The sequence below is a fragment of the Ambystoma mexicanum genome, chromosome 11 (genome assembly GCF_040938575.1).
Source record: "Ambystoma mexicanum isolate Mex_15411 chromosome 11, UKY_AmexF1_1, whole genome shotgun sequence".
Lineage (NCBI taxonomy): Eukaryota > Metazoa > Chordata > Amphibia > Caudata > Ambystomatidae > Ambystoma > Ambystoma mexicanum.
This window is the reverse complement of record NC_090934.1, coordinates 52,602,508-52,629,416: the sequence shown is the minus strand read 5'-3', so window position 1 is coordinate 52,629,416 and position 26,909 is coordinate 52,602,508. Positions and strand designations below refer to the sequence as shown.

Here is a 26,909-nt window from a genome sequence, read left to right as displayed (position 1 = left end):
TGATTCTGGGATTCCACTTCCCCAATGCAGTCTAGTGGCATTCTGATTCTGGGATTCCACTTCCCCAATGAAGCCTAGTGGCATTCTGATTCTCGCTTCCACTTCCCCAGTGCAGACTAGTGGCATTCTGATTCTGGGATTCTACTTCCCCAATGCAGTCTAGTGGCATTCTGATTCTGGGATTCTACTTCCCCAATGCAGTCTAGTGGCATTCTGATTCTGGGATTCTACTTCCCCAATGCAGCCTAGTGGCATTCTGATTCTCGCTTCCACTTCCCCAGTGCAGACTAGTGGCATTTTGATTCTGGGCTTCTACTTCCAAAATGCAGCCTAGTGGCATTCTGATTCTGGGCTCCCACTTCCCAAAGGCAGCTTAGTTGTGTTCTGATGCTCGCTTCCACTTCACCAATGCAGCCTAGTGGCATTCTGATTCTGGGCTTCCACTTGCCAAATGCAGCCTGGTGGCATTCTGATTCTGGGATTCCACTTCCCCAATGCAGCCTGGTGGCATTCTGATTCTGGGATTCCACTTCCCCAATGCAGCCTGGTGGCATTCTGATTCTGGGCTTCCACTTTCCCAATGCAGCCTGGTGGCGTTCTGATTCTGGGATTCTACTTCCCCAATGCAGCCTGGTGGCATTCTGATTCTGTGCTTCCACTTCCCCAATGCAGCCTGGTGGCGTTCTGATTCTGGGATTCTACTTCCCCAATGCAGCCTGGTGGCATTCTTGGATTCCACTTCCCCAATGCAGCCTAGTGGCATTCTGATTCTGGGCTTCCACTTCCCCAATGCAGTCTAGTGGCATTCTGATTCTCGCTTCCACATCCCCAATGCAGCCTAGTGGCATTCTGATTCTCGCTTCCACTTCCCCAATGCAGCCTGGTGGCATTCTGATTCTGGGCTTCCACTTCCCCAATGCAGCCTGGTGGCATTCTGATTCTGGGCTTCCACTTCCCCAATGCAGTCTAGTGGCATTCTGATTCTCGCTTCCACTTCCCCAATGCAGCCTAGTTTCATTCTGATTCTCGCTTCCACTTCCCCAATGCAGCCTAGTGGCATTCTGATTCTGGGATTCCACTTCCCCAATGCAGCCTAGTGGCATTCTGATTCTGGGCTTCCACTTCCCCAATGCAGTCTAGTGGCATTCTGATTTTCACTTCCACTTCCCCAATGCAGCCTAGTGGCATTCTGATTCTGGGCTTCTACTTCCCAAATGCAGCCTAGTGGCATTCTGATTTTCACTTCCACCTCCCCAATGCAGCCTAGTGGAATTCTGATTCTGGGCTTTTACTTCCCAAATGCAGCCTAGTGGCATTCTGATTTTCACTTCCACTTCCCCAATGCAGCCTAGTGAAATTCCGATTCTGGGCTTCCACTTCCACAATGCAGCCTAGTGGTATTCTTATTCTGGGCTTCCACTTCCCCAATGCAGCCTAGTGGCATTCTGATTCTGGGCGTCCACTTCCCCAATGCAGCCTAGTGGCATTCTGATTTTCACTTCCACTTCTGCAGTGGAGCCTAGTGGTATTCTGATTCTGGGCTTCTACTTCCCAAATGCAGCCTAGTGGCATTCTGATTCTGGGCGTCCACTTCCCCAATGCAGCCTGGTGGCATTCTGATTCTGGGCTTCTACTTCCCCAATGCAGCCTAGTGGCATTCTAATTCTGGGATTCCACTTCCCCAATGCAGCCTGGTGGCATTCTGATTCTGGGCTTCCACTTCCCCAATGCAGCCTAGTGGCATTCTGATTCTGGGCTTCCACTTCCCCAATGCAGTCTAGTGGCATTCTGATTTTCACTTCCACTTCCCCAATGCAACCTAGTGGCATTCTTTTTCTGGGCTTCCACTTCCCCAATGCAGCCTAGTGGCATTCTGATTCTGGGCTTCCACTTCCCCAATGCAGCCTGGTGGCATTCTGATTTTTACTTCCACTTCCCCAATGCAACCTAGTGGCATTCTGATTCTGGGCTTCCACTTCCCCAATGCAGCCTAACGGCATTCTGATTCTGGGCTTCCACTTCCCCAATGCAGCCTAACGGCATTGTGATTCTGGGCTTCCACTTCCCCAATGCAGCCTAGTGGCATTCTAATTCTGGGATTCCACTTCCCCAATGCAGCCTGGTGGCATTCTGATTCTGGGCTTCCACTTCCCCAATGCAGCCTGGTGGTGTTCTGATTCTGGGCTTCCACTTCCCCAATGCAGTCTAGTGGCATTCTGATTCTCGCTTCCACTTCCCCAATGCAGCCTAGTGGCATTCTGATTCTCGCTTCCACTTCCCCAATGCAGCCTAGTGACATTCTGATTCTGGGCTTCCACTTCCCCAATGCAGCCTAGTGACATTCTGATTCTGGGCTTCCACTTCCCCAATGCAGTCTGGTGGCATTCTGATTTTCACTTCCACTTCCCCAATGCAGCCTAGTGGCATTCTGATCCTGGGCTTCCACTTCCCCAAAGCAGCCTAACGGCATTCTGATTCTGGGCTTCCACTTCCCCAATGCAGCCTAGTGGCATTCTAATTCTGGGATTCCACTTCCCCAATGCAGCCTGGTGGCATTCTGATTCTGGGCTTCCACTTCCCCAATGCAGCCTGGTGGCATTCTGATTCTGGGATTCTACTTCCCCAATGCAGCCTGGTGGCATTCTGATTCTGGGCTTCCACTTCCCCAATGCAGCCTAGTGGCATCTAATTCTGGGATTCCACTTCCCCAATTCAGCCTGGTGGCATTCTGATTCTGGGCTTCCACTTCCCCAATGCAGCCTAGTGGCATTCTGATTTTCATTTCCACTTCCCCAATGCAGCCTAGTGGCATTCTGATTCTGGGCTTCCACTTCCCCAATGCAGCCTGGTGGCATTCTGATTCTGGGATTCCACTTCCCCAATGCAGCCTGGTGGCATTCTGATTCTGGGATTCCACTTCCCCAATGCAGCCTGGTGGCATTCTGATTCTGGGCTTCCACTTTCCCAATGCAGCCTGGTGGCGTTCTGATTCTGGGATTCTACTTCCCCAATGCAGCCTGGTGGCATTCTGATTCTGGGCTTCCACTTCCCCAATGCAGCCTGGTGGCGTTCTGATTCTGGGATTCTACTTCCCCAATGCAGCCTGGTGGCATTCTGGGATTCCACTTCCCCAATGCAGCCTAGTGGCATTCTGATTCTGGGCTTCCACTTCCCCAATGCAGTCTAGTGGCATTCTGATTCTCGCTTCCACATCCCCAATGCAGCCTAGTGGCATTCTGATTCTCGCTTCCACTTCCCCAATGCAGCCTGGTGGCATTCTGATTCTGGGCTTCCACTTCCCCAATGCAGCCTGGTGGCATTCTGATTCTGGGCTTCCACTTCCCCAATGCAGCCTAGTGGCATTCTGATTCTGGGATTCTACTTCACCAATGCAGCCTAGTGGCATTGTGATTCTGAGCTTCCACTTCCCCAATGCAGTCTAGTGGCATTCTGATTCTCGCTTCCACTTCCCCAATGCAGCCTAGTTGCATTCTGATTCTCGCTTCCACTTCCCCAATGCAGCCTAGTGGCATTCTGATTCTGGGATTCCACTTCCCCAATGCAGCCTAGTGGCATTCTGATTCTGGGCTTCCACTTCCCCAATGCAGTCTAGTGGCATTCTGATTTTCACTTCCACTTCCCCAATGCAGCCTAGTGGCATTCTGATTCTGAGCTTCTACTTCCCAAATGCAGCCTAGTGGCATTCTGATTTTCACTTCCACCTCCCCAATGCAGCCTAGTGGAATTCTGATTCTGGGCTTTTACTTCCCAAATGCAGCCTAGTGGCATTCTGATTTTCACTTCCACTTCCCCAATGCAGCCTAGTGAAATTCCGATTCTGGGCTTCCACTTCCACAATGCAGCCTAGTGGTATTCTTATTCTGGGCTTCCACTTCCCCAATGCAGCCTAGTGGCATTCTGATTCTGGGCGTCCACTTCCCCAATGCAGCCTAGTGGCATTCTGATTTTCACTTCCACTTCTGCAGTGCAGCCTAGTGGTATTCTGATTCTGGGCTTATACTTCCCAAATGCAGCCTAGTGGCATTCTGATTCTGGGCGTCCACTTCCCCAATGCAGCCTGGTGGCATTCTGATTCTGGGCTTCCACTTCCCCAATGCAGCCTAGTGGCATTCTAATTCTGGGATTCCACTTCCCCAATGCAGCCTGGTGGCATTCTGATTCTGGGCTTCCACTTCCCCAATGCAGCCTAGTGGCATTCTGATTCTGGGCTTCCACTTCCCCAATGCAGTCTAGTGGCATTCTGATTTTCACTTCCACTTCCCCAATGCAACCTAGTGGCATTCTGATTCTGGGCTTCCACTTCCCCAATGCAGCCTAGTGGCATTCTGATTCTGGGCTTCCACTTCCCCAATGCAGTCTAGTGGCATTCTGATTCTCGCTTCCACTTCCCCAATGCAGCCTAGTGGCATTCTGATTCTCGCTTCCACTTCCCCAATGCAGCCTAGTGACATTCTGATTCTGGGCTTCTACTTCTCAAACACAGCCTAGTGGCATTCTGATTCTGGGCTTCCACTTCCCAAATGCAGCCTAGTGCCATTCTGATTCTGGGCTTCTACTTCTCAAATGTAGCCTAATGGCATTCTGATTCTGGGCTTCTACTTCCCAAATGCAGCCTAGTGGCATTCTGATTCTGGGATTCCACTTCCCCAATGCAGTCTAGTGGCATTCTGATTCTGGGATTCCACTTCCCCAATGAAGCCTAGTGGCATTCTGATTCTCGCTTCCACTTCCCCAGTGCAGACTAGTGGCATTCTGATTCTGGGATTCTACTTCCCCAATGCAGTCTAGTGGCATTCTGATTCTGGGATTCTACTTCCCCAATGCAGCCTAGTGGCATTCTGATTCTCGCTTCCACTTCCCCAGTGCAGACTAGTGGCATTTTGATTCTGGGCTTCTACTTCCAAAATGCAGCCTAGTGGCACTCTGATTCTGGGCTCCCACTTCCCAAAGGCAGCTTAGTTGTGTTCTGATGCTCGCTTCCACTTCACCAATGCAGCCTAGTGGCATTCTGATTCTGGGCTTCCACTTGCCAAATGCAGCCTGGTGGCATTCTGATTCTGGGATTCCACTTCCCCAATGCAGCCTGGTGGCATTCTGATTCTGGGATTCCACTTCCCCAATGCAGCCTGGTGGCATTCTGATTCTGGGCTTCCACTTTCCCAATGCAGCCTGGTGGCGTTCTGATTCTGGGATTCTACTTCCCCAATGCAGCCTGGTGGCATTCTGATTCTGTGCTTCCACTTCCCCAATGCAGCCTGGTGGCGTTCTGATTCTGGGATTCTACTTCCCCAATGCAGCCTGGTGGCATTCTTGGATTCCACTTCCCCAATGCAGCCTAGTGGCATTCTGATTCTGGGCTTCCACTTCCCCAATGCAGTCTAGTGGCATTCTGATTCTCGCTTCCACATCCCCAATGCAGCCTAGTGGCATTCTGATTCTCGCTTCCACTTCCCCAATGCAGCCTGGTGGCATTCTGATTCTGGGCTTCCACTTCCCCAATGCAGCCTGGTGGCATTCTGATTCTGGGCTTCCACTTCCCCAATGCAGTCTAGTGGCATTCTGATTCTCGCTTCCACTTCCCCAATGCAGCCTAGTTTCATTCTGATTCTCGCTTCCACTTCCCCAATGCAGCCTAGTGGCATTCTGATTCTGGGATTCCACTTCCCCAATGCAGCCTAGTGGCATTCTGATTCTGGGCTTCCACTTCCCCAATGCAGTCTAGTGGCATTCTGATTTTCACTTCCACTTCCCCAATGCAGCCTAGTGGCATTCTGATTCTGGGCTTCTACTTCCCAAATGCAGCCTAGTGGCATTCTGATTTTCACTTCCACCTCCCCAATGCAGCCTAGTGGAATTCTGATTCTGGGCTTTTACTTCCCAAATGCAGCCTAGTGGCATTCTGATTTTCACTTCCACTTCCCCAATGCAGCCTAGTGAAATTCCGATTCTGGGCTTCCACTTCCACAATGCAGCCTAGTGGTATTCTTATTCTGGGCTTCCACTTCCCCAATGCAGCCTAGTGGCATTCTGATTCTGGGCGTCCACTTCCCCAATGCAGCCTAGTGGCATTCTGATTTTCACTTCCACTTCTGCAGTGCAGCCTAGTGGTATTCTGATTCTGGGCTTCTACTTCCCAAATGCAGCCTAGTGGCATTCTGATTCTGGGCGTCCACTTCCCCAATGCAGCCTGGTGGCATTCTGATTCTGGGCTTCCACTTCCCCAATGCAGCCTAGTGGCATTCTAATTCTGGGATTCCACTTCCCCAATGCAGCCTGGTGGCATTCTGATTCTGGGCTTCCACTTCCCCAATGCAGCCTAGTGGCATTCTGATTCTGGGCTTCCACTTCCCCAATGCAGTCTAGTGGCATTCTGATTTTCACTTCCACTTCCCCAATGCAACCTAGTGGCATTCTGATTCTGGGCTTCCACTTCCCCAATGCAGCCTAACGGCATTCTGATTCTGGGCTTCCACTTCCCCAATGCAGCCTAGTGGCATTCTGATTCTGGGCTTCCACTTCCCCAATGCAGTCTAGTGGCATTCTGATTCTCGCTTCCACTTCCCCAATGCAGCCTAGTGGCATTCTGATTCTCGCTTCCACTTCCCCAATGCAGCCTAGTGACATTCTGATTCTGGGCTTCTACTTCTCAAACACAGCCTAGTGGCATTCTGATTCTGGGCTTCCACCTCCCAAATGCAGCCTAGTGCCATTCTGATTCTGGGCTTCTACTTCTCAAATGTAGCCTAATGGCATTCTGATTCTGGGCTTCTACTTCCCAAATGCAGCCTAGTGGCATTCTGATTCTGGGATTCCACTTCCCCAATGCAGTCTAGTGGCATTCTGATTCTGGGATTCCACTTCCCCAATGCAGCCTAGTGGCATTCTGATTCTCGCTTCCACTTCCCCAGTGCAGACTAGTGGCATTCTGATTCTGGGATTCTACTTCCCCAATGCAGTCTAGTGGCATTCTGATTCTGGGATTCTACTTCCCCAATGCAGTCTAGTGGCATTCTGATTCTGGGATTCTACTTCCCCAATGCAGCCTAGTAGCATTCTGATTCTCGCTTCCACTTCCCCAGTGCAGACTAGTGGCATTTTGATTCTGGGCTTCTACTTCCAAAATGCAGCCTAGTGGCATTCTGATTCTGGGCTCCCACTTCCCAAAGGCAGCTTAGTTGTGTTCTGATGCTCGCTTCCACTTCACCAATGCAGCCTAGTGGCATTCTGATTCTGGGCTTCCACTTGCCAAATGCAGCCTGGTGGTATTCTGATTCTGGGCTTCTACTTCCGAAATGCAGCCTAGTGGCATTCTGATTCTGGGCTTCCACTTCCCAAATCAGCCTAGTGGCATTCTGATTCTGGGCTTCCACTTCCCAAATGCAGCCTAGTGGCATTCTGATTTTTGCTTCCACTTCCCCAATGCAGCCTAGTGGCATTCTAATTCTGGGATTCCACTTCCCCAATGCAGCCTAGTGGCATTCTGATTCTGGGATTCCACTTCCCCAATGCAGCCTAGTGGCATTCTGATTCTGGGCTTCCACTTTCCAAATGCAGTCTAGTGGCATTCTTATTCTGGGCTTCCACTTCCCCAATGCAGCCTAGTGGCATTCTGATTCTGGGATTCCACTTCCCAAATGCAGCCTAGTGGCATTCTTATTTTTGCTTCCACTTCCCCAATGCAGCCTAGTGGCATTTTGATTCTCGCTTCCACTTTCCCAATGCAGCCTAGTGGCATTCTGATTCTGGGCTTCCACTTCCCCAATGCAGTCTAGTGGCATTCTGATTCTGGGCTTCCACTTCCCCAATGCAGCCTAGTGGCATTCTGATTCTGGGCTTCCACTTCCCAAATGCAGCCTAGTGGCATTCTGATTCTGGGCTCCCACTTCCCAAATGCAGCCTAGTGGCATTCTGATTTTTGCTTCCACTTCCCCAATGCAGCCTAGTGGCATTTTGATTCTCGCTTCCACTTCCCCAATGCAACCTAGTGGCATTCTGATTCTGGGCTTCTACTTCCCAAATGCAGCCTAGTGGCATTCTGATTCTCGCTTCCACTTCCCCAGTGCAGCCTAGTGGCATTTTGATTCTGGGCTTCTACTTCCCCAATGCAGCCTAGTGGCATTTTGATTCTCGCTTCCACTTCCCCAATGCAACCTAGTGGCATTCTGATTCTGGGCTTCTACTTCCCAAATGCAGCCTAGTGGCATTCTGATTCTCGCTTCCACTTCTCCAGTGCAGCCTAGTGGCATTTTGATTCTGGGCTTCTACTTCCCCAATGCAGCCTAGTGGCATTCTGATTCTGGGCTCCCACTTCCCAAATGCAGCCTAGTGGTATTCTGATGCTCGCTTCCACTTCACCAATGCAGCCTAGTGGCATTCTGATTCTGGGCTTCCACTTCCCAAATGCAGCCTAGTGGCATTCTGATTTTTGCTTCCACTTCCCCAATGCAGCCTAGTGGCATTTTGATTCTGGGCTTCTACTTCCCAAAAGCAGCCTAGTGGCATTCTGATTCTGGTCTTCCACTTCCCCAATGCAGCCTAGTGGCATTCTGATTCTGGGTTTCCACTTCCCAAATGCAGCCTAGTGGCATTCTGATTTTTGCTTCCACTTCCCCAATGCAGCCTAGTGGCATTTTGATTCTGGGCTTCTACTTCCCAAAAGCAGCCTAGTGGTATTCTGATTCTGGGATTCCACTTCCCCAATGCAGCCTAGTGGCATTCTGATTCTGGGCTTCCACTTCCCCAATGCAGCCTAGTGGTATTCTGATTCTGGGATTCCACTTCCCCAATGCAGCCTAGTGGCATTCTGATTCTGGGCTTCCACTTCCCCAATGCAGCCTAACGGCATTCTGATTCTGGGCTTCCACTTCCCCAATGCAGCCTAGTGGCATTCTGATTCTGGGCTTCCACTTCCCCAATGCAGCCTAACGGCATTCTGATTCTGGGCTTCCACTTCCCCAATGCAGCCTAGTGGCATTGTTATTCTTGGTTTCTATTCCCATTGCAGCATAGTGGCATGCCTATTCTTATATCCCCGGACTGCGAGTGAAACAAAAACCATGATGGGCATGTGACGAATCCCTGGTTATTGTCACTCCTTTCATGGAGGGAGCCCCCTCCCATGAGGCCAGGGATTTGAGGCCACTACCTGATAGTCCCCCTGGGGGTGTTACTCAGTGGGTGGATCTCATGGGAGGGGAGCCTCCGGTGGGACCTGTGATGACCATATCGGGAGAATGCAGTATCCCCGCCAGTCACCTGACCCTAGACCCCCTTCCTATAACCGTAACAACAACCCCTTCCCTAATAGGGTCATGAGGCACCCTACCATTTCCCTAGGAAGTACTGGGACTGTGACGATCATAACTGACCGAAGGGAGCTCAAGGGTAGAAATACTGAGACGAGGAAGACTAGGGAGGAGTTGAAATATATACTGCTGAGAGCACTGTGACGAGAGAGAAGCGTGGAAGTATGAGGATCACTTTTGAGAACCACAAGGAACAGTTAGTGGTTACTGCCTTCCAATTGGTCCAATTATAGTAGAAATAGACGGAACCAAGGAAGTGTTGTCAAGCCCTCCATGCAGGAGCAAGGAGCAGGGAAGTTATGCTGCAGGAGAAGGGGCTAGGGACCAGAGACCCTGCCAGAGATAGGGGGACCATTTGCTTGCCGGAGAGGTTCTACGGACTGGGGAAGCCCAGGAGAATCCCGCTCTAAAAGACCTGACAAAGAGTCTAGCCCAGTAGATAAGGATGTTTGCAGCCTTACAGAGCTTGCCCTTGGCGATTCCACAAGTTTTACATATAAGTTCACTGGTTGTCTGGCAGAGGTTGGTCCCGCTTTGTGTGCCTGCCACACAAGAAAAATAAACTACCAATTGAGGTGGGATGGTACTCTAATGCACCAACCAGTATTCATAAAAAAGAAGAAAATCGAGCGAGTGTAAGACTCACAATTATTGTGGAGTTGTGAAATAATAATAAGGTCATTGTGGGGAGTCATAAGAATACTGACAAAGTTCTGTTTCCAAAAATTATAAAAAAAGAAAAAGAAAACGTCACGGAGGGGGGGGGGGGCTGTAAAACAACCCTGCTGGCTTTGAAACCATTTAAATGCGTAAGAAGCCAGGGGAAGGATAATGTCCCACCTGATATAACGGGAATCTTGAGGCCAAGAGACTGATTTTGTTGCCCATCAGTGAAACCCAGGAGTAGGATCAAAACCCCAGAGAACTTTGATGTATACATTTTGGTGGAAGACATTCTTGTTTCTTCACTTAAGGAAGCTTGAGCAACCATCCAGAAAAAGGGAGTTGTTCCTCTGGACTAAAAAGAACACCAACCTGCTTTAGTATAGTTTATAGTGCATGAGTTGGAAATAGGTTTTGACACAAGAAGGTGGACACTTTATTTAAGACAGACATTCTGACAGGCCATTAGTACTCGGTTGAGGCAGGGAAACCCCTCCTAGACATAAGGATAGGTCGGTGTTCCCTTTTCTTTTACTTTAAATAAAGCTAATAGTTTAAACATGCCACTACTGTGTCAACCTCATGCTTCTGACTCAGTACAGGTGCCATGATCCCGAAGCTGAATAGTAGAGTAGGGAATTTGGAGTGCAACTGCAGGTTGTCTTAGAATAGGCCCCTTGCACCAATGTATGTTCTACCTCCATCCTGACACCGTTAGTCGAAACGGTCCTTTTAGTTGAAACCTCTATACCCTATAGGCATTCATGCCTCCTCATCCCTCGCCTGGGACTAGAGCCACATGGAAGCCTGCAGAGTATCCAACAAATTGGGATTCTGCGTCAAGGACAGGAAATCCCTGGGGAAAGTACTGTTAGGGAAAATTGTACTTACCTCTATTATACCTCTATATTTGTGGAACCCCCCAAACCCTTTGCTTTTGTTACAGCCTCCTGTCCTGACTTTTGCCAGTGGAGCACAGCCTTCAGCTGCAGTCCACTGGGCTTTTGCTCATGGTCATGGGGAAACTGACATGTCCTTCCGACTGCCAGCACTGAGAAACATTGCTTCTCTTAGTGTTTCGACTTCATAGCCACTTCTGGAACCTGTATTACACTGCACAAAGTACATTACTGTACTGTGCGTTGGGGTCCGTGAGTTTTCGTGCCCTAGTCATCCACTAAGGATTTTTCTGTAACTGGACAATGTGCCTTGGAGTAGACTGGTGGAAGCAGAAGCTTTTTCATGTATTTTTATGAACCTTTACCAAACCATACCACACTTACTGCGTTTGGCTCATGACTGTGGCTAGTGTCAGTCATGACCGTGCCACAAGGTCTTTTGTCTTCTCGTTTGGTCAGTTTGTCCATTGGTCTTCCTCCTGGTCTTTGTGACCCGGTGAGTCCTTACTTGAGCATGCATTTTCCCACAAAAGCCACAGCTTTTCGCATGCTAATGCATGTCACTTGTGTAGGTACCCACAAAGTGGCCTGGGGCTGTCTGGTCTCAGTCCACACTGCTGGTACCAAAATGTCTGGTGTGCACAAGGACATGAGAGCCTCAGTGGTCCCAGATTGGGCCATTGCTGGCGTGCATGAGTGGGGCAGATCTCCTCATCGGCCAGCTGGGTGCAAGCTCTCACTGGACTTGTGGATATGAGGAGGGGCCCTGAAGGCAGTCCAGCAACAGGTCCGAATCGACCTGTACACGGAGCCAAGTATCCAGAACAGCAGAGCAGACCCAAATACTACCCAGAACTGCGCAGAAGAAGGTTGGCACCCTGAGCCTTGTAAGGATATTTGGCGTGTTACAGCACAGAGTACAGCACTACTGCACAGGTAGCAATTTTTTTATGCAGCACCACCACTTAGAAGCGGTGCATTGCTATATGTGTTACCAGATTAACATGGAAAGACAGGCTATTCAGTCAAAAACGATTTTAACATATAAGATGCAAATCTATTTTTACAGTTAAAAGCACACGTGCACATTCAAAAATGCACACTATTTTTGACCTGAAATGCCTATGGTGCAAGAGACACATTTGAAAATTAATAACTAACATTATTAATAACTAACCTGACTAATAAAATTCATTTAACATAACCCACTAATAAAAATGTGTCTCCACTGCAGAATTAGGCCTATTCTGAAAGTGAACTTTTAAACGCACATTCATTTTTTTTTCGTTTTCTCTGCTGCCCTGTCCACATAACTACAGGAAGCAAAAGGGCTCGAAAGAACAGGAAATCAGTTGGTTACAAAGTATTACTATAAAAATGAGCCATTGTGTAGAGAAGGAGGAGATGGCATGATTGATTCTGATTGGAGCAGCGTCATAGCAAGTATCATGCTAGAGGCAGTGATTAGAGTCTTGCTGGGGAAGCTTGAAGAGAGGGGGAGGACAATCGAGATTTGGCAGAGCTGGGAGAAGGACCTTTCCTGGCTGAAGCCCTCCGAAGGTTGGGAATAGCTTTGTTCTGTGTAGCAGATTCTCCCCTGACTGAGGGATGGACAAACTGGATAAAGTTAGGGTTATCCATCTCTGAAGACTGCCAATGGGAGAACGGGTGCCGGCCCTTTTCCCCTAAAGGTCTTGGTGGGATTCTGCACTTTACCGCATTAACCAAAGTGACTGTACATATATTTTACATAGTGTGTGTTTGAGTGGTGATATTACTATGTTCTCCATTATTCACTTGTGTTTTTTCTTGGGCATAATAAATGGTATGTTTTCGTATACTACTGTCTATGGGAAATTCTTGGTACCTAACTGTGTGTGCTCATCAAAGGCCACAGATCACCCCCACTGCTTCTGCCACTTAGCCTTGGCTGCTATCCAAGCTACCGTGAATTTGATTACTATCTTCCCAGAAGTGTTCCCTGTTTCACTAACAAGGGTGGCCTCCTCAACATCTGTCCGTCAGAGCAGAGTTTAAAAATCCATTCTAACATTAACACCCACAATTATCTTTACACCCCTCCCCTACACATTTATCATAGTGAACCTGCTACCTTTGTTGTCAATCCTGCAACGCGTAAATGCAGTTAACACCCTTATCTGTGCAAGATTGGAACTTGGAAACTAAATCCATCTGGCAATAGCCATGAATTAATATCCAGACTTCAAAATGTGGTTTCAAGGATCCTGCTTAAACTGCATACATGTGATCATGCCAGTCCAGGATTGGCCTTGCTACAATGGCGATCTGTCACAAAGCGCATTGCTTTGAAGTCATCATGCCTTTTGCATAAGACGACCTTGTTGCACCAAAAACATCTCTTTCTAGCAAACAAAAGCTTTTAGTACAACCTCCCTGGTCTTCACCCCACATTACAGAAGGGAAACAATTGAAGGGTGCTATTTCAGGCCATACAACCACGTTACACACCACCTTCCAGCAATCCTTGAGTACTGAGCCTGCCCTGCTAAGGTTTAGGATAAAACGCAAGACCTTTCTTTCAGCAATATAACTTCACTTAGTTTGATGTCCACTTTTTCGTTATGTGTTTATTTATATAGCGCTCCTAACCCTGAGTCCAGCTTTCTGTTATTCCCAAGTCATTGTTCCTCCACAGCAGCAAGATGTCCTTAATGGGAATGCCTGGGCTTCATAAAACCCAGAAGCAAGGACCAGAAGCCCAGTGGGCCATCCTTGTCCTTCAGGGGAATGTCTGGGCTTTATAATACCCAGAAGCATGGACCAGAAGCCCAGTGGGCCATCCTTGTCCTTCAGGGGAATGTCTGGGCTTTATAATACCCAGACACATGGACCAGAAGCCTAGCGGACCATCCTTGTCCTTCAGGGGAATGTCTGGGCTTTATAATACCCAGACACATGGACCAGAAGCCTAGCGGACCATCCTTGTCCTTCTGGGGAATGCCTGGGCTTTATAATACCCAGGCACATTGACCAGAAGCCTAGTGGACCATCCTTGTCCTTCAGGGGAATGCCTGAGCTTTATAACACCCAGACGCATGGACCAGAAGCCCAGTGGACCATCCTTGTCCTTCAGGGGAATGCCTGGGCTTTATAACACCCAGACGCAAGGACCCGAAGCCAAGTGGACCATCCTTGTTCTTCAGGGGAAGGCCTGGGCTTTATAATACCCAGACGCAAGGACCCGAAGCCCAGTGGACCATCCTTGTCCTTCAGGGGAATGCCTGGGCTTTATAATACCCAGACGCATGGACCAGAAGCCTAGTGGACCATCCTTGTCCTTCAGGGGAATGCCTGAGCTTTATAACACCCAGGCGCATGGACCAGAAGCCCAGTGGACCATCCTTGTCCTTCAGGGGAATGTCTGGGCTTTATAATACCCAGACGCATGGACCAGAAGCCTAGTGGACCATACCCATCCTTGTCCTTCAGGGGAATGTATGGGTATTATTCAGGGGAATGTATGGGTTTTATAATACCTGGACGCATGTCCTTCAGGGGAATAGAAGCCTAGTGGACCATCCTTGTCCTTCAGGGGAATAGAAGCCTAGTGGACCATCCTTGTTCTTCAGGGGAATAGAAGCCTATTGGACCATCCTTGTCCTTCAGGGGAATGTCTAGGCTTTATAATACCCAGACGCATGGACCAGAAGCCCAGTGGACCATCCTTGTCCTTCAGGGGAATAGAAGCCCAGTGGACCATCCTTGTCCTTCAGGGGAATAGAAGCCTAGTGGACCATCCTTGTCCTTCAGGGGAATGTCTGGGCTTTATAATACCCAGACGCATGGACCAGAAGCCCAGTGGACCATCCTTGTCCTTCAGGGGAATAGAAGCCTAGTGGACCATCCTTGTTCTTCAGGGGAATAGAAGCCCAGTGGACCATCCTTGTCCTTCAGGGGAATAGAAGCCTAGTGGACCATCCTTGTCTTTGCTTTTGGCAGAATCGCAGCCCTGTGTGCCTTTATCCCACACGCATGCCTTGCCCTAGTAATAGAAGCGAGGCTGCGAGGGTTCTGTGCAGCCCGCGTCATCATAGCCCCTCCCTTGCAATTAGAGTGATTTATTTGCTGCAGCTTCTCAACCAGGCGTCTCCACTTGCAGGAATGTGTCAGATTTAGAGAAAACATTGACCTTTAACAAATGGAGAGGAAATAACGATCCGAGCGCTCTCACAAGGGACCCCGTTCTCTAATGAAGGACCCTGCATGCGAGCTTCGCTAATCACCTTCCCAAGTGGGCGCTGTGCACACATTCCTCGCCCCTCCCAACAGTGCGCCACTCACCCTTCTCTCAGGGACTGAGGAGTGACCTTTCTGAGCAGCACAACACGTGCACACATTTCCCCCAGAGGAGTATGTACACTGTTAGTGCAATTTCCTCTCTCCCTGAAGGCGCCTCTGGTTCATGCAAGTATTAATATTATTTTATTGCTTTAATTAGATTTTAAACTTAATTACCATTCTTGGTTCATTAGCCGATTCAATTGCAGAGTGTTTGCCAGAAAAGTGTGTAAGAGACATTTGTGTAAACACTGCTAGCCACCCCCGACCCCCCCCCCAACCCCCCCACAAGTCCAAGACGTATATATGCACACCATACGGGTGTATTGGGGACCCCTTTGTTGACATGTGCATTTATATAAATATATAGGGTTACTACCCTATATAGTCCACTATAAATAAACCCCATAGAATGCATTCTTAAGAAGAGAGCTCCAGGCATATGTATTAGCAACCAGATAAGAATTTGCTTTAAATGTTTTTACTTCCTGCTTTGAGAAGAAATAGATTTTTATTGTGTGAAACAAGTATTTCTTCTCCCTTACTAGCATATTTTTAGGCAAGTAAAAATATATTTTCATTATCAAAAAAATAGCATTGTTCCTTCTCTTTTTGCTAACCTTCACTCTCCATGTTTTCATAACACAGTGACCGGATTTGATTAGAGTGACGGTTCATCAAAGCAGCAGTATCTATTGGAACAGTACTGGCTCCTATTTTCTGAGGGAACACACAGAGACTACTACATTGTTCAGCGCTGAGGCCCCGCAGACCGATGTGAAGGCCTCCCTCTCATTCACCACCAGAGCTGGCAGCTCATTGGGTCCTTCAGAGCGACCACGGTTAGTAGCTCGACAGAAGGCCTTTATTACAGGTCATGACCCCTTACCCAGCACCAGCAGCAGTCCCACAAATAGTCCACACGCGTCTCGAATGGTTTGGTTGTACTTCAACAGGCCCAGATAGTCGGCGCAGGCGCACTCAACCTCCGCACTCTTAGCTACAGCATTTATTAAAGAGGGGGCAGGGGGGTTCGGCGGGCATGCTCATCCACGGGGCAGAATTTGCTACAGGTGCTGGGCACATCCGGGAAGAATCTGTGGTGGGAATGTGCATGTGGTAGAACCCGTCTATTTAAACCTGCAAATCAAAGGAAACCTTGTTGTCTGCTGGCTGAACCAGTCCCATTGATCTTCATCAATACTCCTGTCAAGATAGGGGTCCCATTTATTCCTGGAGCCTATCTTGGATTCATCAATACGCCTGTCTAGATGGGGGTCCCTTTAATTCCTGGAGCATATCTTGGATTCATTAATACAGCTGTCAAGATAGGGGTCCCATGCAAGAGTACTTCAATTAGCGACCGACTCTTCAACATCACTATCCTGGTCCTGGACTCTGGAGCACTGCGTCTCTATCTGTGCCTTGAAGGATCTGGTACTTACTGTGCTGCCCCCCAGCTTCTGATTGACTGAAGTTAAACCTCTGCCGCATATTGTATGCAGGACTTGTCTGAGCTGATCTGTTGCGGAGCTAGCACGGCCTAAAGCTTTGCCGTTTGACCCTCTGCATCACACCCGGAAGAGCCACCAGCTCTCGGTAGTGCTCCATGCTGCCCTGTTTCTTGTAGTGCCGCCTGGCCATGGCACCAATCCCAGATAAAAATGGGGGGCGGTGGGGGGTGTTGGGCACTGCCATGATGAGGATGACGGTGCCACCACCAGCACAGAATTCACACAGGAACTAACGTGCACAGCACTTTGTTCCCCCACGATTGACCATCAGTGCACACAAAACATGTGGTACGTGCAAAATACTGTTCCCCTTGGTAACCAAGGGGTTGGGGGGGTAAGGGGGGTGTCAAGAGTAGCCAAGGGCCTATAGATATATATGATACCCATTCATAGTGCCACAAGCTAGGACTGCTGAAGACCTTCCGCGTTATGTCAAATCTCTCAAATGTCCCAGCAAGCCATCATCCCACAGCTTCCAAGCCACACTTGGAGGTCATTTCCCCCCAAAAGGCCCTGTAACAACCAACAACATAGCCACCAGACACACACACTTGATGCTCAAGAACACAACACCATAAGTTCCCAAGTAGGCACGTGGGCCCGTAAGCCAGAATTAACACCTACTTCTGGAGTCTAGCAGGGCAGCTGGCACACAGCAGCTCCTAATCATAGGGCGATGGGTGTCAAACGTTGCAGTGAATCTAGCCAGTGGAACGCGGCAGCACGGCTGAGCGTGCGGATCTGCCCAGGGTACAATTGGCTATTCAGCAGCTGACCCTCCGAGGTTTCAAGCAGGTCTCTGTGAGCCAGGGCCAGCAGGGTGCTCACCAAGGTGCGGCTGGCTGTCAGGTGGCCCTTAGCTCTGGCAAGCCTATCTAGCTGCCCGTTTGCTCCAGCGCCATGTAGATAAGGTGGCAAGTCAGCAGGGCCACCATGGCAATAGGAAGTCTCTGATCTGTCCAGCCCACACAGTCCAGGATGAGCCCATGTGCAGAGAGTGCAGGTAAGTGCAGGGAGAGGATAATATGCCGAAGGGACCATGCCGGCATTTGCTACCTGCATTCACCTCTCTGGGTTTACTAGCACAGCCCTCACTAAGAGGGATTTTCCGCGTAATCCAAACCTTTGTCCTAGCCAGCAATTCCGGCAATTGATGCAAAGCATTTGTATCAGATAGGAAACCTTCACTCCAGGCAGCGCTATAGCAGAGGCCCTCTTTGTAGAAGGTACTTGCTCGTGCCACTGGTCCGAACACATCACCTGTTCAGGTGGCATACAGTGACCGACATGTGTATCGTTACTCCCTATTGCGCTTTGTTTGGAGTATTGACCTGATTTCAAGGAGTAAACAGGCAGATGTGTCATTTATAAGGAGCCCTGTGCAAAGGTATTCACATCTGTGCATTTCTATGTACACTTCCAAGACTGGCCAAGATGTTCTTTCCTGCCCAGAGAGCCAAAAGTAACCAATTCCAGAAATGCTGTGTTTCTACCTTGAGTTATAAAACCTTAGTACGGCCCCGCAGTTGTATTGATTCTTAGGGCATGATGTGTTGTGCTGCTCAAGAGACTTTCATCTTGATCTCTAGTTCAATACTGGCCTAAGTGATGAAGTCTTCTGTCTATCTCTTGGGTTAGTGGGGTGGGTGGCCATGGGAGTTGGGTACCAAAGCGGGATCCAGCATGGAGAGTAACCCTCGGATCACCCCACCATGTCCCAGCCATGTGTCAGGGGTTCCTTAAAGTACCCAGAAATATCCCTATAACCTCTTCAAGGGGGCTCCACGCCTGTGTTGTGTGATCAATTTCCAAGTACCATGCTCTTACAAGTGGGCCAAAAGATGGCCCCATCTAATGGTTGTAGTACCTGACCTCCTTGGATAGAACTTAGGACGGAACGTCTTAACACACCAAGGGTATTCTTATGGTTCCAAGAGGTTACAGCTATGAGGACGACAGCAGCTTGAAAATGCAAAGTGCAGGCTGAGAGTGGCGTTCGCTGCAGTGGCCTAGTTTGCACAGGAACCAGCATGGCTGGAAGTCTTTGCATACTGGAAGTAGCGACCGTGAAGCAGTTGTGGACATGAATATGGACCACAAGCTCTGCAGTGGGTGTCCCTGAGATTTGCTAAATGGAAACCCAAGATGGAGACCAGCTATAATCAGGGCTTGGGCAACATCTCTGCACACGTAAAGATGCAGCATCTGGAGCGATAGAAAGCCTGCAGCTGAAGCTGGATATCATATATCAAAGATGAGGAATACATGGGAGGACACAATCCATTCCAAAGCCTGCAATCAGAAAGCGTTGAACCATTCAGACTTGAAGTTTGGGTTTAACCCACACCGCAGCATGGTTAATTGCAGACTGTCCTCGGGGTCAGGGATATCAAGACATATAACCATGACACACACACACTTTGTGAGAGGCGTAGGTCATGTTGGAAGTAGCTAGATTTCTGGTGAGAGTCTGAGGTAGATGGAGAAAGGTCGAAGGTGGAGCAGGAGAGTGGAGACTGGAGAAGTGACTTGGAGGAGGAGAGGAGGTAGAGCAAGCCGCGAAAAATGTAAAGTCTTAAGGCCCCAGGAGGTAACATTAAGGGGGGAGAAGAAGTACATGGAGGAAGTAGGAGGAACTACAAAGGAGGTAACACCAGGGAAGTGGGTTGCCGGGTTGGATGTTGGAGGGAATACCATGTGGAAGAAGGAGAAGGTTATTCAAAAAGTGGTTGGACAAGACCTCAAGTAGGACACAAACAAAGTTAGGTTGCGAGGAGGAGGTGAAGCAGAGGAGAAATAACAGAGGGAAGGCTTCTGTAGTTTTCCCTGTCGAGCGTGCAGGTACACGCAGGCCCTGAGACCTAGGTGGAAAGGTGTTCTTGGAATGCATTGCGAGAAACAGAGGATCAAAAGCAACAGACCAGCAAACAACAAAGAAGAGTCTGGGAACTGCAACCCTCCCCTGCCCACAATTTATTGGACAAGGAGGCATTTATGTTGCAACCCTAAGGGGAAACAATCCTGTTTTGTGTTACATTTTCGTAATTTGGCCCAATCTTTGTAACTAAAATGTCCAGTTCAGACTTATGGAGAAACCCTCTTTATTGGGATAGAAAGTTCGAGGGGGCCGCAGGTTGAACAATTCCATTAATTATCCTTGTTAATTGCTATATTGGTTTAAGCTCAATGTTATAACTACCTTGACTAAACCTTTAAGAACGTCCTTTTTTCTGTGTTCCTGTGTTGCCTTGATCCCACTCTACTGTGTCACACCTCTCTCGTGTAATTCAACAGTTTCTTCTTATGGTATTCAATTCAACACAATTATTTTGAATATGTCTTGTCTACGGGACTGGATGCATCTAAAGGTCTTAGTACTGAAACTACAAACTGACTACAGTTTGGCACAATCAGTGGCAGGCATTTTTTATTTATTTATAGAAGACATGATATAACTTAGACCTCTCAGATGAAAAACCCCGTAGGCCTTCCTAACCTACACAGTGCTGGCTTGTGACCAGAGTACTCGACATACGGTTCAATCTCAGTTTCCCGCATGACGGTCTCAGAGACCCTGGTGAGGTGGCGGGGGGGGGGGGATTTCAAGTAAGGAATGACATCAGTTAGAAGATGGGATGGCTTTATATTATATGGATTGTAAGCTAGAGCATCACGCGCCATAGACCAATGAGTCCTCATTCATAAACCCTGGTCCAGAAAGACGCCAGGAGGTAGGAGGCCTCGCTATTAGTTTGCATTAATGAGCGAACAGTCCCAGGCCCTTCTTCACCTTCTGCATGACAGAATATTAAAAAGGAGCCAAAACTATGCTCAATTTGCATCCCCTATGTCCGCAGCTGTAGTGTCCCAGAAAGAACAAAAACCTAAGGGACACTTTGGTCCATACTTTCTTGGAACCCTCTAAGACACCAGCTACACTATGGAATCTGCCACCAGTCGTGGGACACAACAGCTGCGGGTGCTGTGTAGCTTGCCGCTACATGACCAACAGTAAAACATTCACCTACACGGATTTCACATGGAACATGTACAACCATACAAACTGCGAAAGTAGATATGTCATCTACGTAATTAGATGCCCGAGCGACATGTTATACATCGGGAAGACCATCAGACCTGTCAAACAGAGGATCAATGAGCATAGATCCTGCATCAAGAACTAAATACAGGATAAACCTTTAGTCGAGCACTTCAACAGGAAAGGCCACACACACAAACAATTCACCTGGACTGTGCTGCAGCAACTACAGCCACAGAAACACGGAGGCAACATTGATCTGGCCCTCATCAAACAGGAACAAAAGTGGGTCCATAAACTAGACTCAGTCCGCCACGGCCTTAACATCACCGTGGAGTGGAAACACTTCTGGGATTAAGCGCCACCCACGTGCTTGCTTTGGTTCCACAGACGTAGCTCTCACCAACAGGGACCACCCTGTACCCCAGGTTCTACCACACATGCCTGGCTCACACGCATGCACCGTGCCTTCCCATGCAGGAATACACGACCTGGACTGGGCACACTAATGCTGGTTTCACTCATACTACCAATCTGGCCACACTAGATCCCCCAGCAAGTTGATACACTCATTTCTCGTGATTCTGGAAGTATTGCCCATATGCAATGTTTGAGTTTTGAGTTAATTGATGTCACTAAACTGTATGGATCCATGTCTACTAGTTTTGCAATCACTCAAATACTACTGTGAGCACATCTATTTTGGGTACCTATGAATTTATCCTATGTGTCTTAACATGGTATTTTACCCCTGTGGTCCACACATGCCCGCCTGAGCACACATAACATGGTAGCACCATGTATACAACGATGACATGGGCTTTCAACTCAAACAACTTGCAATTTCCGTCTGCCACAGACCTGGAACCACATGTCCCAGCATTCCCAGCGCTCCTAGTAGTTCTGTTCCACCCCGGCGACCGCTTTCACTTTCCATTCACGGGTTGTCTTGGATTGGATGCACTGACTTTTTAACCTTAGGGATCACGCTGATTGGTCCGAGCACTTTATGCTCCCGCGCCATTGGCCCCTGCATCACACAGGGACCAGCTTATCAGCAGGCGCTTTTGCATCCCATGTCACAGCAACCATTCTAGCTGCGGAACCCCCGACGACGCACGTTTTTCTCGGCTTGCGTTAAGTCTGAACACCAAGCGAATATGTATCTATAGGCACAGCACTTTTGACTAGTTTGTTTTCTTCACTCATCCATCACCATGAGTAGCGTGACGACTTCCAATTGATTCTGCCTCACTTTATAAGAACACGTGCACAAACCACCTTTTGCAATTTTGTTCCAGGGCTCCCGCACCATTAATTATACAAGTACTATATAAACAGCATACCACGGAAGCACCACCAGTCCAGACTTAGACTTGTAATATGGGACACGGGTGTTTTCTCATATGACTGCAACTGCACTATATATTCAGGAACAGCGGTTAGCGGTCCACGACATTTAGCCATGTCAGACCATATTGTCCACACACTCTGGGGTGATTGTGCATAGATGTTTTCCATCATTACACAAATGCCCCTGAACACTCAAAAACGAGCCAACCAATGGATTAGTCCTACGGGCACCAGCCGAGGCACAATATCGTCCTTCTGGACTTTCCACGAAACCAACCACAAATTCCACATGCGGGATGGGCTTCGCATCCAGCATTGGCAACTAGACTAGGGTCACCAACACCCTCACTCTAATTCTAAACGTTTGGACAGATGCCTCAACTTCCGCATAGTGTTCCCCCAGACCAGGGACCTTCTTAGGCCCTCCTCAAGCCACTGGGATCCTGACAGAAATTGATACATCATGAACCACGGCTTCCCCTAAGTGCATTTCCGCACCAACCATCCAGCAACAATCCAAGGATTGGCTTTATACAGCATCACCACTGCTAACACAGCAGCAGGTAAGCTGTTGTTCGAGACAGCACCACTAAGCCCTCATTTATGAAGTAATAAATAACAAAATTATATCCTGAGATCCTTACAAATCCTTATCTATTCACGGATTGTACGGACAGCACCACATTTGGTGTTTATCCTGATGAAGGCCAACACAATCCAGACTACAATCCTACTTTCCATGGCCGAAACACACCTGTGTCGATCCCCCGTGACACAACTACATAAACCCTTCTTCGTGTATGTCCTGTAGATAATGTTGTGTACACCCTGTGTTAACCACGCCCTGGACCACCCTCTGTCCCGGGTGCACTCTGTTTAAATATATGTTGTTCAAATTGTTAAATATCACTGTGCTCATAGGTGGAGCTTTGTACCTCAATACCAAAGCGGTTGATATTTAGCTTGTATTTCCACCATATACAATCACTCCTGTCCGTTTCCTTGAGCTTTTGTGCTTATCGAAAGCTGTGTAAACTAACGGAAGAATAATACTTGTGGTTTTGAAATAAACTCATATGTTCAGAACCGCATTTTGTGTTTGAAGGATCCCACATCCTGATTTTTTTGCTATTTGTATACGTACCCTCCTGGGTAGATCAGGACCCCGCCAGGCGCCCTAATATTTACTCCATCTACAAAGCAGTCCTGAGTAGCACACCAGCGTACCTGGCAGCTAAACTCCACATATCTGGTGGCACACGCTCCTCGCGCATCAAATCGACCAACCGGCTTGAATCACAACTCGTCCTCAAAGAGAGGAGCAGCAAAAATCCTTCTCTTGTCACGCACGGAACTCTATACCAGTGTCAGCTCGGAATGCCCCACAATTCTCCAATTTCACAAATCTCTCATAATATGGCTCTTTCAACAACACCTGACCAAGGACTAATTCCAATGAACACACACACTGATGCACAGAGCTCACAGTAGTGCTCTAATTGCCAGTCCAAATGCAGGCTAACCGCACCCTTTACAGCACTCCGCTGCGCTCGAACAAGGTCCACGCTTTAAACAATAAAATACAAAAATACAAAAATAAAGTATTCTTGTATGGTTCATTTGGTTCCAATAAATTAAATTAATTGAGAATTAAATTATTATATTTCCAAGGCGGTCTGATTTCCTAGACAGCAATATCTGAAAGCACCTTTGGGCAAGGCTGATTTACTGGAATTGTTTTAACTCTCTGTATGGCAACAAATGTAAAACTGTCATCATTAGTGCTTTGAGTTCTGAAGCAGCAACACACTTTGGCTCTCCAGGTGTTTTCAAACAACTCCTATCAGCTCTAGCCAGAATAGCCAGTGTGGGTGTCTGTTCAGGGTTCTTTTGGCAAAGTGCATGTAGCGTGAGGTGTCTGCACAGCAAGGCATCTAGAGCTGGGTTTGAGGGGCCTGTACAGCTGCAGGAGGGCAGTTGAGCCACAGGGGACTGTGGCTGCAAGGGGCTTTGGAGCTAAAGAACTTGCCATGGGGCACGCCTGTGGAGCCAAAGGGTATGTAAAAAAGGAAGGGCACAGACGAGCATGGGCATAAGTAAAGATTTATTTCACAAGCAGAACCTGGAAGCAGATCCTGTGCATCCGGCATTATTTTGCTTTCTCTGAAGAACAAGAAAGTAGAGCAGTTTGTACAAATCAACACAGGACACTTTCTTCTCACCAGGCGGGCAAACAGCCTGTAACAACTCCTGCCCTTAATCTGTAGATGTATACACACACCTGCAAGATGTCTCTTCGTAGGATACTCTTTGATTAAGGAATCCTGAGTCAGTCCTTAGGGTAAGAGAAGCCACATGTGGGAATGCCTGGGGCATGTTTCAAGGAGATTAAAGTGCAACTTCCTGAGAATTCACCATCAGCCAAAACAGGTGACTAAGAAGAGGGCACGGCCTGGGCGCCGCAGGACTAGTTGGGAAGAAGGGTCACATGGCAGTGTTAGCAAGTAGGCAGGGGCTGTAAAGATGCTTTTCTGGGTGCATGGGATGACCTGGTGGTTTCAGGTTTGAATGATCAGGGTCAGTGGGGAAGCGGAGATCGCGCTGGAAAGGAGGGCCACCGTGGAGGTGCAGTGGGCAGTCTGTCGACTAGGGAGGTCGACAAAGCAGGACTGTTCCTGGACGAAGGAATACAAGACACACCTGAACCAAGGAGTCTGCGGCAGCTTCAGTCCTAAAAGGAGGAACCCAAGAGAGCTGATCTGCTGGTCCCAAACCTGGTCCTCACCTACCCCAATCAGACCAAACATTCATGTGCAGTGGGAGGGGTTGAAAGGACAGTCACCAGCTTAGACACAAGACAAAGAATGTGAGGAGGGTAAACCTACTAGTTTGGGGTTCCGTAGCCTTTTGTTCTGGTGAACCCAACGGACACGGCAACAACCAGCGCTGGTAAACCTTGAGGAGGGAAGAGAGAAGTGAGTAAGACAGAGTCCGGGCACATCAAATACATGCGTTTCAGGGAGCAAGGGTGGCATTATGGCATAAAGAGGGAGGCAATGAGGTGTAAGTGATGGGCAAAAAGAGGGGAGGATAAAAAGTGGAGTCTCAAACAATTTTTGGCACACACAATGCCACAAATACAACAACACGGGACATACACAATGAGTGGTGTGCCTGCCGGTTTTCCTTCTTGCATTGGCTCGTTTGTGTCTCTCCTTCGCCCAATATTCTCTCTTTAAATATTTGCTTTCCCCTTCTTTAGCATGCCGACTGGCTCCTTCTCTCAATCTTTTGTGATCCCTCCATATCACTAATTTTATCACTATTCTCACCTCATTCTCTTTGACGTCTGGCTTGGCAGTCTGTGTATTATTGCTGTTGCCAGTGCACACACCCATGTGCTGTGCATTCAGTGATATGCACAGCACCTTACCAAAGCCTCCTCAACCCCTGTGGTGTAGGGTTCTCCAATAACCCTACTTTCTCAGGGGGTTCCCTTAGTAAAAAGTGCACACTGTGTACAGTGGCTGACTGGACCCCTTTCCCAGCAGAGAAGCAATGGCCATTGGCTGATGCTGAGAGAGCCACCGGTGTCTGGTTGATCTGTATGGGAAATCCTCCTGCCCCTTCACCAGAGTCACCTGTCTTAGTGGGGCACTATGCTGCCTGGTAGAGGAGGTACAGGAGTCTCACAGTGACCCTATGGAATCTGGGAACTAAGAACAGACATTCTTGAGGACGGTTGCTTGCAATGTGTCTTTCATAGTGGCCAGTGCTACCGCTTATGGCTACTCTGCCAGAGGAGGTTTTGGGATAGCTATTGGTGGGACTAACTATATACTGTACCCACTTATGATATACTCAAAAGAAGCACTAATGGACCACAAGTGGCTTGTCACCTAACAACTGTAACACGCCTAAATGTGTTTTGTCTAATCAAAGAATAATGTCATTTTTATAAGGCATTGTGAGTGCCCTACAAAAGGTTACGTCTCGAGGGAAGTGAGTGAGTGTGAACATGCATTTAATCAGTAAGGCCTCACACAATAGCAGAGAAAGAACATTTAGGAAAGATAGCAACTTTAAATGGACAAAGGGCAAGTCAAGACACCGGAGAGTCTTCACCAGGTCTGACGGAGTTGGTTAATATTTGTGTGAAAAACAAATGGAAGGGGGTCCTCTCAAGCCATGGCAACAGAAATTAGTGATTGCTTAACTAACTTCTCAGTGGAAAAGTGGTATGCTGACTGCACTGTAACTTAGAGTTTTTCATTGCCTTATTCGGCGTTTAGCAGGTGGCCCTCTGCAAAGAGTTGGCCCATACAAGAGGTATATGCTATGTTATGTTAAAGGATATTTATACCGCGCACTATCACCACCAGGGTGGTCTCCTGGCGCTCTGGCGGATCTGCAAGGGAAAGAGGGTGGGGTGGGTTAGTAGGACTGAGCGGGATAAGTGCAAGGGAGCTGTGATGTGCTGTTGGCAGCATCAGTTCACTTAACACTGTTTGCTAAGTTTGAGCGTGCTTTCCGTTTTGTTGCTGTCATGTGCTGTTGTGCGTGACATGTGCTGTTGTGCGTGACAATGTGTGGTTTTTTGTTGTTGTAGGGGTGTACTGAAATGCAGGCTGTTTGTTGTGCTTGGAGGAATGTGTGTGTTTGGTTTAAGTATGAGAGGTGTATGCAGAGGGGTGAGATTTTTTTGTAGGATTGGTTAATGGTGCACGCTGATCTCCACAGTTCCATCTGGATGTGACGCTTGCTAATCCTTACAATTCTATCCAGATGTGATGCA

The 26,909-nt window shown here is 48.3% G+C and overlaps 1 protein-coding gene across 12 annotated transcripts in view; it reads right to left on the bottom strand.

The window, feature by feature from the left end:
* The window catches only part of ADGRB2 (adhesion G protein-coupled receptor B2), a 1,170,899-nt gene that overhangs the window by 262,478 nt on the left and 881,512 nt on the right, over positions 1-26,909 (bottom strand). For all 12 annotated transcript variants that reach the window (XM_069622503.1, XM_069622504.1, XM_069622505.1 and 9 more), the window contains one exon: positions 25,000-25,069. In XM_069622503.1, the coding sequence (XP_069478604.1) occupies positions 25,000-25,069 (70 nt within the window). The remainder of the gene's footprint in view (positions 1-24,999; positions 25,070-26,909) is intronic.